Genomic DNA, 14,316 nt, shown 5'->3' with positions numbered 1-14,316 from the left:
GCCACCATTTACGGTCATTAAAAACATATAAAATAATTTATTCTGCTTATTAATTTGTTTAATAAATATACAATATATAAAACTGCGGGTTAGTCGCGCAAGTCCGCACAAGTGTGGTAAAAAATGGACTTAAGTAGTGTAACTTTAACGCTGTGTTAGAAACAGACAACACAGAGAACACAGGACATTGACTTGGACTTGTTTTGGGTTAAGATTGCTCTGGCGAAGGCACAACATCGTTATCATAATCGTTATCAGCGTGGTGATTGTTATTAGTCTAGAATTCCATTTCCATTAACACTTATACACGAACGCTTTCGATTTGGGTGGGTTGACTGACTGGGTTGATTAAAAATGTAGGTAATCGTTGGACAACTTCTTGGACAACTTGGACAACACAAATTTAAGAGACTTATACTTATAAAGTTAATTATTTTTTTTTTTAGGTAAATGCCGACAAAAGAAAACCAACTTCTGGTGTCGGACACTAGTCCGTCAAAGTTGTTTACAAAATATATACGTATTTAGGTTGATAAACCGAACAGAAAAAAAACATTGAGAAACTAACAACTAGAGTTACGAAGAAGTTGCTTGGTGTGGTCCACAGATTACCAGTCAACCCATAAATCAACGCACCCTACATTAGGTAAATATATGTAGATAAAACTGTAGAACATGCGACGAGGTTTGTGCTTGGCACTCAAGACTCCAGTCCAATGCTCCAGACTGCGCCAATCCGTTTACGACCAGCCGCCCGTCAGCTTGTGGAACATCTCCTCGTTCAGCGTCTGGTTGTTCTCCTTGGATCGCATGGACATGAATATGTAGCCGCCGATGAACTCGTGCACCACCTTACAGTCGGCCGACTGCACGGAGAAGACGATGTTCTCGTCCTGCAGCTGAATCATCATGCACTTGATGCCCCAGTTAACATTCCAGGCCTTCATTGTGTTGTAGCGCCAGGTCTTTATGTGATCGCCGGTGTTGAGGTCCATGCGCATGATACGATTGTTGGCCACGCCCAACAGCTCCTCCTTCTTGTGTCCATCGAACTTGATGATGAAGAGAGTAACACCGAAGTCTGGTAGAGATTGCCAAGCCTGGATGTACTTCATCTTGGCGTCCATTAAGCTCAGCTGGCGAACGTTGGCATGGGCCTCTAGGATCCTCTGCACCGCCTTGCTGGATAGTTTGCGCATCATTTTGGGCGATAGGTAATCCATGGGCTCAACACTTCGCGGGTTGACGGTGAGCGGAGCTCCCTGGGCGGGTTTCTGCATCTGCAGCAGCGAGCGAATACTGCTAACTTCGCTGTCGTAAGAGCTATCGGCTAGAGAGCGACCCTTGGCGGCCAGACGACAGGCTGCCATCCACTTGGCGTACTGCTCTTCGTTGTCGCATCTCACCCAGACCTCACTGTTCGGACCATTTCTGATCTCTGACGGAACTTCCAGACGGATGGCGAACTTTCCTTGGGCCAGGTTAACATCGGGCGTCACCTCGCAGCCCTTCAAATTGATGCTGATGGTGGGAGCTCCCCGCCTGGACTCATCCTGCGATTTGTAAAGGTGCAGATGCAGATCCCTGTAGGTGAAGAAGTAGCGCTTGTATCCTTTAAGGGTGAACCTTTGAGGCTTGAGGAATTTCAAATAGTCCGACAGCTCTGGTATCCTGGTGATGTTGCCCTGATCCTTGCCACCTCCTGGTCCTTCGAGTGTGATCTGCAGCTCGTTGAGAGCGGAGTCAATGTCGTCCTCGCCGCCAGTCTCCTGACTGGAGGTATCTATTCCGGAATCGATGCCTGGGGGATGCAGATCCGTCTGATGATTCACCTGGAACTGCAGGGCGGCAAACATGAGGGTCTCCTCCTCGGTGGGTTCCAATTCCTCGTTCAAAATGCTCCATTTGGCTTGCTCGTACAGTTGATTGATCCTCACTTGGTCGTACTTGGGGTTCAGATCGAAGAACGTGAAGTATTTGAAGCGCAGGCACAGAGTGTCATACTCCCTAACTCCCTGCTCCATGATGGAAAGGGACGAGTCCAACCATCCCACGTTGAGACGGGCTTTCTCCACCCGGGACTTGGGTCGAACCAAGCGTGCTCGTACATCCGGACTGGGCGACCTTGGCGACATGGCCAGATTCTCCTGGAGGTCTCCGAAACTAGAGTTGGAATCGTAGCTAGCATAGCCAGTGGAGTTGTGCTTCCAGGTGCCCGTGGGCGAGCTGATGGGTGTTCCCGGAGCAGTGGCTGCCCGTCGGGTATACGGTGAAGCCGGAGCGCACAGCAGATTGCCATTGTGCGAGCGATCCAGGCTGCCATTGCTACCGTTATAGGCTCCTGTGATCGGGACAAAGGAGTTGGTGTCCAGCGCTGGCTGCACGTATGCGATTCCATTTGCCTCCGCCACCGGAATCTTTCGCTGCGGCAGCTTGGAGAAGTTCTTCTTCAGATGCTCCGGTTCCAGGGGCTTGCAGAAAGACAGTTCCTCCGGATAGCGAATGTCCAGGTCCTTGCACAAGCTCACAACGGCTCCGAAAGTTTTGGCCGAAAAGTTGACGCGGTAGTCCAGATAACGAAGATCGGGCATCTGCACCCTCAGTGTCTTGTGCATGGGCGTGAAGTGCAGAAAGGAATCCGATTGAACTCCGGCCTGGTCCAAAGTGGACCGCGTCCTGGTCAGCCAGATATTCTTGGCGGGCCACCACAGGGCGTGATCGGACCAATCCTTGGGCAACTCCGGATCCACCAGGTTCAGCATTACGCCGCCAATGTGCTGGTCACCCTTCACGCGCAGCGTCTTCTCCACCTGCAGATCCGTGATGAGGATCCGCAGGTTCCACGTATTTTCGCCCACATGAATCATCTTTCGCTAAAAGTTCCGATGCGCGGGCGTCTCTTCTGTCCAAAGGCGAAACTATAACTGCGGGTATATTTGTATAGTGTATATATATGGCACAATCAGAGTCTAAATTTGCCCTCGAAACGATGACGTAATTCAACTTACGTTCAGCACCGTTTTTGCAACCAAGTTTTTGTTGTTCTTGTCGTTGTCGTTGGCTGGCGGGGAGCGGAGAGGGGGGGACTGCGACTGTGGCGGTGGCGAAACTATATAGGCCCTTATCTCGCCAGATGTTTGCACGGAAACAGAAACGCCAGCGAAACAGACCCAACAATCCAACAAGCCGAGTAATCCAGATCAAAATCGTTGGATGTAGAGATGGTGGTGGTATGTATGATGATAAAAGGGGGGGAGAGGCGGGGATGTACGGATCACTTGATTAACACACGCCCAAGGTTACGATTTTGATGGCTTGCTTGCTGCTGCTTGGGATGTTTTGTTTTCCCGATCTCTCTAGCAATCGCAATTCGCAGCGTTTTCCTCGCTCTTTTCCTCGCACATCAACACACCGACGAACACTAATGCACGCGCTCAAAAATGCGATGCAAATTTTCACAAAACAACACGTCGCGGGCGACGAGACAAAGCGAACGAGCCGAGATAGAGAGAAATTAATTTATAAATAAACCAGCAGCAGAGCAGTATGACCGTTTGTCTGCGCATATCGATGGTTCGCGCCAGCGAAATCGAACTTATCGGAACGGATGGTAAGAAGTATAGTTTAAATTTTGTTAAAAATTACATCGAAAATTAAGCAATACCATTTACCGTTAATTCTCGTGCTTAGTTTTTTGTTATTAAACTTACTGCAAGAGATATTAACCACCATACATTCTTATAAATTCTACTTTCACAATTGAACCGTGGATAGGGCATACCTAATACATTAGATTCGCATGATTTAATATAATTCGTATTCGACTTGAAACGAATTTGTGTATGGCAATCTATTGTATTGTATCAATTGTATTGTATCATAATATCGGACAGGCAAAGAACAATGAAGTCGTGGAGATTGGCACTATTGTTCCTCATTTATTTCTTCGAATTGGCTTATTCCATACGTACCTGTGGCCCAGGACGAGAAAGGAACTGTCATATTAATACTAAGCAAAAATATCAAAGGCCGAAACATTATTAACGTAACCACATGTTAACAGTAAGCACATATTTTAAAATGAGGGTACAAATATGAAAAGTGTATCGATATTTATTTTTTTCCAGAAATGGGGGTCACACCGGCCCAATGGTCATCTCTAAGTTATCGTAACGAAAAATATAGTTCTGTTGTTTTAATAATTTTAGTAGAAAGCAAATCTGCTATTATGAATATCAATTTAAATTAACGCATGTTCCAGTTAACTAATTTGTTATAAAGCAAAAGTACATGCATATATAAAAACAATACTGGTTTTTCTCCTCCTCTCTCGCTGTTTCGCTCTTTCCGCTCTTTTTCTCCACACCGCATTCGTAAACAAAGACAATGAAAGCTCCAGTTGAACGGCTAAAGAGGCCTCAAAGCCCCCAGATTGTTTTTCGCCGTTGAGCCGAGCGCACGTATTCGAAAAAACAACTAATAGTGTATAATAGTGCAGTATTGTGTAAAACACGCGCGTCTCTGCTTTCTCGCTCTGGCACCCACCCATACACTTTCGCGTGCCCATACACACATACCTGTAAGAGAGCGAGATACGAAAAACGGTGCATGGAAAATAGGAAAATCGGAACTGAAAAAGTCGGAATTTCGTTTAATCAAGTTAGCTGCGCGTACTACTGTCAGTTTCGAATTGAAAGTGCCGGCCCAGGGTTTTTCAAATAGTCATATCGTTAAGAAATTCGAAATAAGACACACACCCACAAGTTCTCGGACAAAAACATCTCGGCACGAAAAAATCGATGCAGCAATGTAAAAATTTGACAAACTCCCGTACCACAGAATGAAAGCAACAATTGAGTTACACACATATACATAGTGTAGTTAAGCGGTGTGTTACGTTCATATACATACTCGTAACAATAATAAAAAAAAGCGCGGCGCAACAACCCGAGCGGCTTATTCATCCATGCAGGAGATTCGAGATACAAAACATCAGATACAATAGCAAAACAGCAGTCTAGCATCGAAATTTTAGTCAGTTGAAAAAAACCGAAAAGCACAAGAAATTTTCATTTTGTTCGGTCCCTTAACGATAAATCCTAACGTTTTTGGCAATTAACGAATATTGTAGCTGTGGAAAGGAGCCACACTACAGCAAATACACCAACATTAAGCGGTTGATAAACCCGAACTCAGAGCAACTTGAAGACTGGAAGACATACGTAATTACAACAAATTGCAGCAACAACAAAGCAACGCCTACGACACGCCAGTGATTACAACAATAATAGCAGCAAAAGCAAAAACGAAATTATTTACCACAACAAGGCATAACCTGTTGTAGCTATTTCACTGTACTGCATTGTTGCTCACCTCTCGGCATCTAAAATTGGGCATTCACAAGCGGCTTATAGTAAATACGCGTTTAACCATCGGCTGTGAATACACAATCATTATATAGCCGGAATCTGCAAGTGGCACACCTGTGGCCACGGGTCAGTTGAACACCAGTTGGAGCAACAGCATCGCCATCATCATCACCATCACCATCACAGCCACAAGTACACACAATGTCGAGACTCACCGAGGAAATGGTGATAGCGCGGGCCAAGCAATCCGATTTGTCCCTGATCAAAAAGCTAAATTGCTGGTAAGTAGACAGCCCAAATAACTAGAAATATTTATAGAATATATCATCATATCATACTGAATAACGAAAGGAATGCTTGCATTAGTGCAATAACTAGATTGTTTGTAAATTTTTAGTCAGCGGCATATTAATCATGCTTTAGCAAAGTTAGGACGACTAATTGTTTATTATTGTTCAGACTCAACCCACTGTTAATTTCATCGATTTTCGATCTAATTTTCGCCTGTGCATTGATCTATTGCTAATCGTGCTGGGGCAGGTGCAGCCACTATAGTGAAAGCTTCGATCTGTGTTGAATGGGTCTGCGATCTGGTGTCTGGGGTTTGGGGGATCTGCCCACTTTGCTGCTCACTTCGGTCGCTCCGGCTGCTTTCACTCGACCCAATTCCAGGGGCAATCTTCTAACCAGTTTAGAAGTGTCCACTTTGGAGCGAGTCACGATTTCCTGGACTGGAAAAACACGCGCCCCTCGAGAAAAACGGTTGGAAAAGCGTGAAAAGCAGTTGAACTACTTTCCGTGATGGGCCCCCAACTCTTGACCCATCTGCGATAAGCGTGTTGCCTGCTAAGAGGGCTCCACTGTACATTATTTATCTTTATTAAAATGCCATCTATTCTGTGCTTATTTCAGGGGCAGTGATCTCAGCGATGTGTCCATCATCAAGCGAATGCGTGGAGTGGAAGTTCTGGCTCTTAGGTAAGTCACAAGTCGTGAAATATTTCTTCTATAAGGATCATTTTGATTTCCTGACTCGGTGCCTTTTGATTGATACAAAGTGTGCGGCTCGCCGCCGAGAGAATGCGGTAGAGATATATATATTAAAAAGCTAGCGAGATATTTGCTTTCCAGTGATGTCATCGCCCCATCATTAGGCAAGCTCAAATACGAAAGATACTTTGGCACGCTCAAGCGCGTAATTAATGCAAAAAGCTGGGGACGCAGAAAACTACAGAAAATAAGCTAAAAGTCGTGGGAGCTCCCAAATTGGCAATAGCAACTGGCCGCGTACTTTTCCAAGTCGCGTAGGCCACACTGCGTAGTGGGCAGATACTATAGTTATGACTCGTATCTGCTAGATACTTTTGTATCTCGCTGTGCCTTGTACCTCATCTGGTACTGCTGGATACTTGTTGTACTTGCATGTCGCTCGATAAGTTTGCATGTGCTGCTGCTGCTGCTGCTGCTTTTGCTGATTTCGCCACTTTTGCCATAAAAGGCGACAATCATTTTGACTGCCAAGGTCGCCGAAATCCATTTCACCCCCCCAAAAACTTCTGTCATCTGTTGGCAATGTGCTGAAAACTCTCGACTCTTGCGATTCGTTTAATTATGCATAAAACAGATATAGATGGAGGTGCATATATACAAGAGTTCGTGGCCTTATAGGGAGATTTGGCATTGAACTTAGGGGAAAAGAACCGTGAGAATAACAGGAAATAATAATTTAGGTATGGGCGAATCAGCTATTTCAGATGAAGCGAATAATATGTCGACCCAGTGAACAGGAAGCTATAATTATGGTATTGAAGTTGTAGATATCGCACCTTAAACAGAAATTAGATCTTATATATTTATTTCATTAGAAACAGGAAATCCCAAAGGAGGTGTAGTAGTTATCAGAATAAGAAAAAACCAACATTAAGCAAATATGGATATCATATATATTCATGGGGTGAAGTAAAGTATAAATAAAATAACCTTGAACATGAATTGACACCGATCTTGATCAAAAGCAAAAGTGCTCCTTTTTTGGCAAGTTGTTTTCGTATCTTTATTTCTCAATGAGTCATATAAAAATATATGTAAGTCTGTTAGATATTTGAAAAAATATTTTTTCTTGCTACTGCATTGCTAAATATGTAAACAATATGTTCTTAAAATAATAGAAGCTTATCTTGAGTACATTTTTGTGCCCTAAATTCGCCAAAAAAATAGAGCTTTTGGGTTGCTTCTTGAAACTGAATTAACTTGATAGCTCTGTAGGCACTTCTATTATCAGGAAGCTATTACCGCAATCGAGAACTACTCAACTGTCGTAGAGCTACATATATCAGTCTATAGATAATGGTACGCGTTTCCTATATACAAACGTGAATGAATAAATTGATAACAAATTGACATGGCAAGCGTGTAAGCCCGAGGGCAATAACTTCTTATAGAAGTCTGCTCTGTTTGCATTACTTTACGTGGTTAAACAATATACAAGGAAAACCTTTCAGTCTCAAACCGATGGATAGTAGTGTTTTACGTGGGGTTCCCTGCTTTGTGGAGCATTTGTTGTGCTAGGCGTGGAGTAGTGTTCGCAATGAATGAGCCATAAATCAGATTGGTTTACCATACTTCAGGTAAAATGCGTTGGCGTAGTCTCCATTTCTTGGCAGTATACTCGCCCATTTTGCTCATTACCATTTTCCTACCCATTTCCCTGCGTTGCATGAGTGTGCATATTGATTTGACTTGCGTGCTGCAAGCACTTTTCTTTTTACCTCCCATATTATTTCCACATTCGGTGGTAGGCCTCAAGTGCTAGATAACCTTGACTCTTCAGAGGAAACATTGATATTATGCATACTTAAGCAGTGGCACTCCTGCTTCTGGTCCTACTCCCGATTGGCCTGATTTATTTGGCGAACTATTTATAGTGCCACGAATTCCAGATACCAGACATTCACTAAGGCAATGCACTCGTGTGCCATTTAGCGATCTTCCTGGCTAAGTTTAGACAGTTGGTTCTGCCATTTCCCACACTGCGAAATAGGAAAAGATGTTTTAGGTGTCCACACAGGGAGAAGAGTATATAGAAAGTATATAGAAATTCATTGAATTGAGAGATTCTCTCTACATATCTATGATAATTTGGAAATACAATTCGCTCAGTGTAGAAAAATATATTTTCTTTACCTATTCAATCAGTTGGGTGGGCAACAAAATCATGGCACGCTTTTGGCCATCGGCAATTGGCCACTTCAGAGGGTAATTAGCATTGTTGGGAGTTCAGGTGCTAAGCGGGTATCGCCCGGAACATGGGGAGGGAGGTTTAAACCTGACCTAGACGAAGACAAATGATGACAATCAGCTTTTCCCCCTGCCGAGATTCTTTAACTGTTATTGGTGGGGTATTCTGCGAAGAATCCGACGAGTTAATGACCAGCACGCAGCTGCCGGAGAATCTTTTGTGTGTCTTTTGAGCATGAGTCACGGCAGTTAGTTTGCTGTCGCCTTTGTCCCGCCAAAGAGAAAGTTTCTTGAACCTAAAATCTTATGCTTCTGTTGCAGTGTCAACAAGATCAGCACGCTGTCGACCTTCGAGGATTGCACCAAACTGCAGGAGCTATATTTGCGCAAGAACAGCATCTCTGACATCAACGAGATCGCCTACCTACAAAATCTTCCGAGTCTCAGGAATCTCTGGCTGGAGGAAAATCCCTGCTGCGAACGAGCGGGTCCCAAGTGAGTAACTTCAATGGATAAATTCATAGTAATCTATTATCAATAAAACGTGATATATTCTGGCTAAAAGCATTAACGTTTGTCAACGTGCCAAACGATGAGATCGCTCTTTGTTCGAAAAGCATATAAATAGTTAGTTGTTCATAAATTATAGTATGTATTATATAGTATGTAGAGAAGCCCTAATAATCGGTCTCACCTCTGTCTAACCACAATCACAGCTATCGTTCGATCGTATTACGCGCCCTGCCGAACCTCAAGAAACTCGACAATGTTGAGGTCACACAGCAGGAGGTGGAGGATGCGCTGCGTGGAGGCGGAGTCGCCGCACCCGAGGACGAGGTCTACGAGGATGCATACCAGCAACAGCAGCAGTCGAGGCGATCATCGCCGCAGCAGATACTGCAGCAGCAGCAACACAGCTACCCGCAACACTCGCCGCCGCCGCAGCAGCAATATCAGCAGCAGCAACAGCAGCAGCAGCAGCAGCAGCGCGGCTGCACCACTCCCACGAAAGAGGTAAGTGGCTGCCATTGTCTGTGTGGATTTTCACACACCACGCCCCGGTTTAGCTGCTATAATCTCTTGCCTTGGCAATGAACTCTGTAATCAACACTTGCGCCCGTTTTGGTCTATTTCTGTTAACACCGAACCACCACCTACTACCATTAACACTGCATTTCCGAACAAGCCGCCCCAGTTGCCCAGTCCGCTGGTCAAAAACAGCAGCGAAGGAAGCATCAGCCACAGTGCCAGCGATCTCTACCAGGTGCAGGCGGCTCAGCCGCTAAAGGGTTCCCAGCCACCCACGCCCACCAAGGTAATGGGAGGTCAGCTAGTTGGGAGTCGGGAGATTTCCTTTTTTCATTTGCTATATCTATTTGGTTGTTTCTCTGTATTAGTTTCGATTTTTAATTCCATGTTTCTTTTGTATATGGGTGGTACATGTCTAAAGGAGTGTAATGCAATGATCTGAGATTAGTCTATATACCCCTATGGTACCTTAGCCATAAATCCCCACTAATCTTGTTTCGGCTTTTTGTCCAGGAACCCGTGCATCCGCCATCGCCCATGTATAACACCATAACCAAAGAGCAGCGCACCTCCTACCACCAGTACGATGTAAGATCCACAACTACTAAATAACACCATGTGTAACAGCCCCACTCCGCATCCGACATGACAAAATATTCAGCTTGTGTAGCCGGGCGGGCCCACTTTAGGGGGGGGCCCTATTTTCGAGGTTCGATGTTCGAGGTTCGAGGGTGTGGGCTCGTCACACTCGAGTGGAGAGGAGGTGGAACTCAGATGGGGCTAGGGACTGGGCATAGCCATCACGCGATGGCATGGTTCTCTTGCTTTCCCCGCCGCCCGTCTGTTTGACGACTTTTGTGGGTTAAGTCACTCGGTTGACTTTGGAATCGAGTGCAGAGAGATGGGAACTGGGGGACGAACCATGATGGCTCAAGAAGCCCAAAATGAGCCATATAAAATAGGTCTTTATGTATTCATGCACGTGGGGAAAATATTTAACCAAATAGTTGGGAGTATTGTAATCTTTACGAGATCGGAAAGTAGAATGACGCTAGTAAATATGTGATATAAATATTTAAATATTTTTAAGCTAATTGCATTTTAATTACACATTTTCTCTCTGTGCTGAGAAAGGGCTAGTTCCTCCGAAAAACCACTGAACCAGTAGAGAATTAGCCCTCGCCAAATGACTGGCTGAACAATTTGTCATGTGTGGATTGCCCCCCCCGGGGGACTGGGGATGTGGATGTGGGGGAGGGGGGGGGGAGAGATATCAACTCGTATCTAACGTTTCTCTTCTGCTGCTTCTCTCACCAACCATGCACTGATCCCAATTGCAACGCACAACCAAAACAACTAAAAACGACCCAAAACTAAAATGCAAACCACACCACTAACGCCTCACCCGCGGACTCGACGAGCAGCGCTCGCCGGGATCCGACCAGGAGAGTAGTCCGCACACGTACAGGGAGGTGCGGCCCACGCCGTTCCCGCCCAGCATTTCTGCGCACTCGATGAAGGTAAGACTGGCCAGCCTCTGTGTTGGAGATGTAGCCATGAATGTAGCCAAGGCACTTGAGGGAAATGACACTGTCTAATTGTCGCATTCTCGTACAGGAATACTACCAGTCGGACAGACCCGCCTACCCGGCGCACTACCGCCACAGCCAGACGGACCTAACCGAGTGGGAGGAGCACCAGCAGGTGCCCCAGGTGCACCACAATCCCTATGGCAGCCAGAAGCAGTTGCACCAGCCGCAGCGACGCAGCGCAGGTCCGGAGATGACGCCCTATCGTAACGGCAGTGCCCGGGAGAACGGCGGCGAATGGGATCCGGAGGACAGGTCGAGGGCGAGGTGAGGTCATCGACCAGGTCATTTGGTGGTCGTGGCTATTAGCTTATTTCATTAAGTGTAAACAACGCGACATATCACAGATAGCCAGGCAGCTTGTGTTTATTTTAAATACGTACTTCGTTTATTTTTAAATGTGTTAAAAGCGCGCCATTTAAACAAATAACCTGTATGCATACAATTTTTATTGAAAATCGATTGATTCGTTTATGTAATTTGCACGAAGTGAAACACTTTGGTACAGAAAACTGTAGAACAGTTGTATGCATATAGAGTAATTGGTTTATTTGCTAAGCGATCTGAATAAAAATTGGTAATATAAATTTATGCATACACATTTTTCAGGCGACCCGAGGGAAGATATAGTGATGGGACCTCGTCATTGTCGGCCTCTGTGATGAATCACTACTCGGGCTACCATCGCAGGCCCATAAATAGGGTGAGTTTTACGAGTATAGCCAAAAGGCCACCATTGATAAAGTTGACCTATAGCTGAATCGCATCCCGCTTTCGCAGAATTCAAATATTCTCTCCGCCGCGCTGTGTTTGGTGAAGGAGTTAGACTACGCCAGTCTGGAGGTTCTGGAGCACGCTGTGCGGTGTCGCATTGATGAGCTGGCGAACGAATGATGAAGACGACTCTCTAATCGCATGTCGATTAGCTAATCCAACGCCTCAGCGGCGTTGCAAAATACAAATGACCAGGAAAACTGAACACACATAAAAGACAAGACACGAGCAGCTGTAGGGGTTGCGAGAGGAAAGGGGAAAACTGATATTATACTAACGTCTTAAGCAACAATTAACAATTACAAATCAGATACTTAACGAGGATAAGGATTCATACTTGCCAATTGAAAACTGTCATAGTGTAACTAGCAACTTTTGTAAGCATTTTGTTATGTAACGAACTTTGCTATTGTAAACACATAACGAAACAGTAAGCTAGAACATAATCCGCCTATTGATCCCAGATCCTGTTCATTTGATACCCAATCAATCCCAAGCACAGACCACAAAAACTAGCCCTTTTTTTGTACTTAACTCGAGAAGATCGACTAGCGAACTAATGTCGCCCAAGGCGAAGGAGCACAATGTATCTTCCTAGATTCTTAATAAGATTAGTTGAAATCATACTCATGACTTTGTTAAATATTTGTACGCAAAAGCAAATAACGCTAAACCTTAATTTTAATATATTTACCTAAAATGCAATGAACACGTCCAGTTTATGTTTGCCGTTCTCTTTTTAACGATTACGTTGGAAACTAAAATGCAAAAAATAAACAAATTAACAGAAGATGGCCTCTTTCGAGGAGTATTATTATTTTAATGTATTATTAATGCTTAATGTAATGTAAAAGCTTATTCCTGTTTATAGTTCGATGGTAACTGACCAGCAGCGAATGGAACACTGTTGGAGTTCTGGGCCATGTGCTCATAGATCCAATCCCGAAACATTTCAACATTTGTGTAGACTGCTGGAACGTTTTCCTCTTGACAGCCGATGCCCCAGTTAACGATGCCAGCCTGCTCATAGCGCGATGGGTCCGCCTCCATGGGGCAGAATAGAGCGGATCCTCCGTCGCCGAGGCAGTCTCCCGCATCCTTCTCGCCGCCGGCGCATATCAGACTAGCAGGCAGATCAAACGAGACGCCCAATCTGGTGTTTCTCAACTGATCCTGGCACTGCGCCCTGTTAATCATCGGCAGTTCGATTTTCTTTTGGATATTTGAGTAATTTTCATCGTTGAATGCCACCTTTCCCCATCCGGTCACCAAGCAGCGCTTCTGATCGAAGGACCTTCCCTGGCTGGGCAAGCAGATGGTTCGGATGTGGCTTTTCAACTCAAATGGGTTGGCTAGGAACAGAAGGGCAATGTTATTGGCTCCCAATAAATACGAAAACTCCCTGTGTTGCACAACTCTGGCCACCGGACGATCCTCCGACGGTAGGAATTCACTGCGTTGTCCCGTATTCCATTCGCCTGCTCTCACCACAATTTCCGCATCAGTCTTGCCCACCACAATGCTAGCCGCTGTAAGGACTACTTCTGGGGCAATCAAAGAACCGGCCCCAAAGTATTTTCCCTGACTGAAAAGGGCAACCACCCATGGAAATTGGCCAGGTGTGGAGTAATCTTTGGGCACCTTCACATTGGCCACCAAGCCATTTGGATTGCTCATGCCGCAAACTTGATTTGGGTCTGGTTGAAGATTTTCCGTGAATGACATTCCGTTGAATATTCCAGGTGCCTACAATTTTTTTTTTAATTGAATTGAATAAAATATTGATTAAATATTTCAAAAAATATTATATACTCCTCCTTCATTTTGCCCAGTCGCACTACAAAGAAACGAAACCAAAAGGAACGTATTTATTGTCCAGTTCTTGAGCATGGTTTGCTTGAGCTCACAAATTCCAAACGACTAAAAGTCAGAAGCTGCGACACTTTTAAAAATTCGACGGGAATCATGCTTATCAGTCACTGTTGATAGTATACATACTAAGCTTTATATATTTTCTAAAAGAGAGCGAATAATATCTACGAAAAATATACGCATGCACTCCTATGGGAAATAATTAATATATGTATGTAGGTACCTAAGAAATAAGCAATCAATTTTTTTGTTATACACATATAGATAAGAATGTAGACAGCGCGCCCTGATTTGAAATACTGTTTAAAGCAGCTCAAGCGGTTATGCACTGCTTGCCACGGTTGAAGCAGTGAAACGGTTCCTCAAGCTTACGTGGTAAAGCAGTGTATTCAAATTGTACGTTACGTTAGTTCTTGTTATTCAAATTAAATGAAAACTCGGGGTAT

At 44.6% G+C, this 14,316-nt stretch overlaps 3 protein-coding genes across 10 annotated transcripts; 1 reads left to right on the top strand and 2 right to left on the bottom strand.

Annotated features, from left to right (window-relative positions):
- Window positions 1-10: 10 nt before the first annotated feature.
- Window positions 11-3,563, bottom strand: Fit1 (Fermitin 1). Of its 2 annotated transcripts, NM_139601.4 has the most exons (2): window positions 3,009-3,563; window positions 11-2,924 (listed from the first exon to the last, which is right to left on the bottom strand). In NM_139601.4, the coding sequence occupies exon 2, from the start codon at window positions 2,865-2,867 to the stop codon at window positions 741-743; it is 2,127 nt and encodes a 708-aa protein (NP_647858.2). In that variant the 5' UTR covers window positions 2,868-2,924; window positions 3,009-3,563; the 3' UTR covers window positions 11-740. The 2 variants fall into 2 exon arrangements, with proteins under 2 accessions (NP_647858.2, NP_728936.1); NM_168060.3 differs by having other exon boundaries at window positions 445-3,563.
- A 307-nt stretch (window positions 3,564-3,870) lies between these two features.
- Window positions 3,871-12,784, top strand: CG14995 (uncharacterized protein). Of its 7 annotated transcripts, NM_168059.4 has the most exons (10): window positions 4,167-5,650; window positions 6,282-6,347; window positions 8,928-9,101; window positions 9,323-9,620; window positions 9,793-9,921; window positions 10,149-10,223; window positions 11,060-11,155; window positions 11,253-11,491; window positions 11,834-11,927; window positions 12,005-12,784. In NM_168059.4, the coding sequence occupies exons 1-10, from the start codon at window positions 5,571-5,573 to the stop codon at window positions 12,116-12,118; spliced, it is 1,365 nt and encodes a 454-aa protein (NP_728935.1). In that variant the 5' UTR covers window positions 4,167-5,570; the 3' UTR covers window positions 12,119-12,784. The 7 variants fall into 7 exon arrangements, with proteins under 7 accessions (NP_001163343.1, NP_728935.1, NP_728934.1 ...); NM_168058.3 differs by lacking the exon at window positions 9,793-9,921 and having other exon boundaries at window positions 4,430-5,650; NM_001274468.1 differs by lacking the exon at window positions 9,793-9,921 and having other exon boundaries at window positions 4,430-5,650; window positions 11,981-12,784.
- CG14990 (uncharacterized protein) lies at window positions 12,783-13,920 on the bottom strand. Its single transcript, NM_139599.2, has 2 exons — window positions 13,811-13,920; window positions 12,783-13,744 (listed from the first exon to the last, which is right to left on the bottom strand). Exons 1-2 carry the CDS (start codon window positions 13,886-13,888, stop codon window positions 12,854-12,856), a joined length of 969 nt encoding a protein of 322 aa, NP_647856.2. The 5' UTR covers window positions 13,889-13,920; the 3' UTR covers window positions 12,783-12,853.
- Between the last annotated feature and the right edge of the window lie 396 nt (window positions 13,921-14,316).

This window comes from Drosophila melanogaster, chromosome 3L, assembly GCF_000001215.4.
Source record: "Drosophila melanogaster chromosome 3L".
NCBI classification, from domain to species: Eukaryota; Metazoa; Arthropoda; class Insecta; order Diptera; family Drosophilidae; genus Drosophila; species Drosophila melanogaster.
The sequence above is the reverse complement of the archived record's forward strand: the minus strand, read 5'-3'. Positions and strand labels throughout refer to the sequence as shown.

What these genes read in the sequence shown, in the direction of transcription:
- CG14995 (NM_168059.4), top strand. Translation starts at nt 5,571, where the DNA reads ATGTCGAGACTCACCGAGGAAATGGTGATAGCGCGGGCCAAGCAATCC. An exon ending in GTGGAAGTTCTGGCTCTTAG is followed by an intron (nt 6,348 to 8,927) that starts GTAAGTCACAAG and finishes CTTCTGTTGCAG; the next exon opens with TGTCAACAAGATCAGCACGC. An exon ending in TGCGAACGAGCGGGTCCCAA is followed by an intron (nt 9,102 to 9,322) that starts GTGAGTAACTTC and finishes CCACAATCACAG; the next exon opens with CTATCGTTCGATCGTATTAC.
- Fit1 (NM_139601.4), bottom strand. Translation starts at nt 2,867, where the DNA reads ATGATTCATGTGGGCGAAAATACGTGGAACCTGCGGATCCTCATCACG.
- CG14990 (NM_139599.2), bottom strand. Translation starts at nt 13,888, where the DNA reads ATGCTCAAGAACTGGACAATAAATACGTTCCTTTTGGTTTCGTTTCTT. An exon ending in CTGGGCAAAATGAAGGAGGA is followed by an intron (nt 13,745 to 13,810) that starts GTATATAATATT and finishes AAAAAATTGTAG; the next exon opens with GCACCTGGAATATTCAACGG.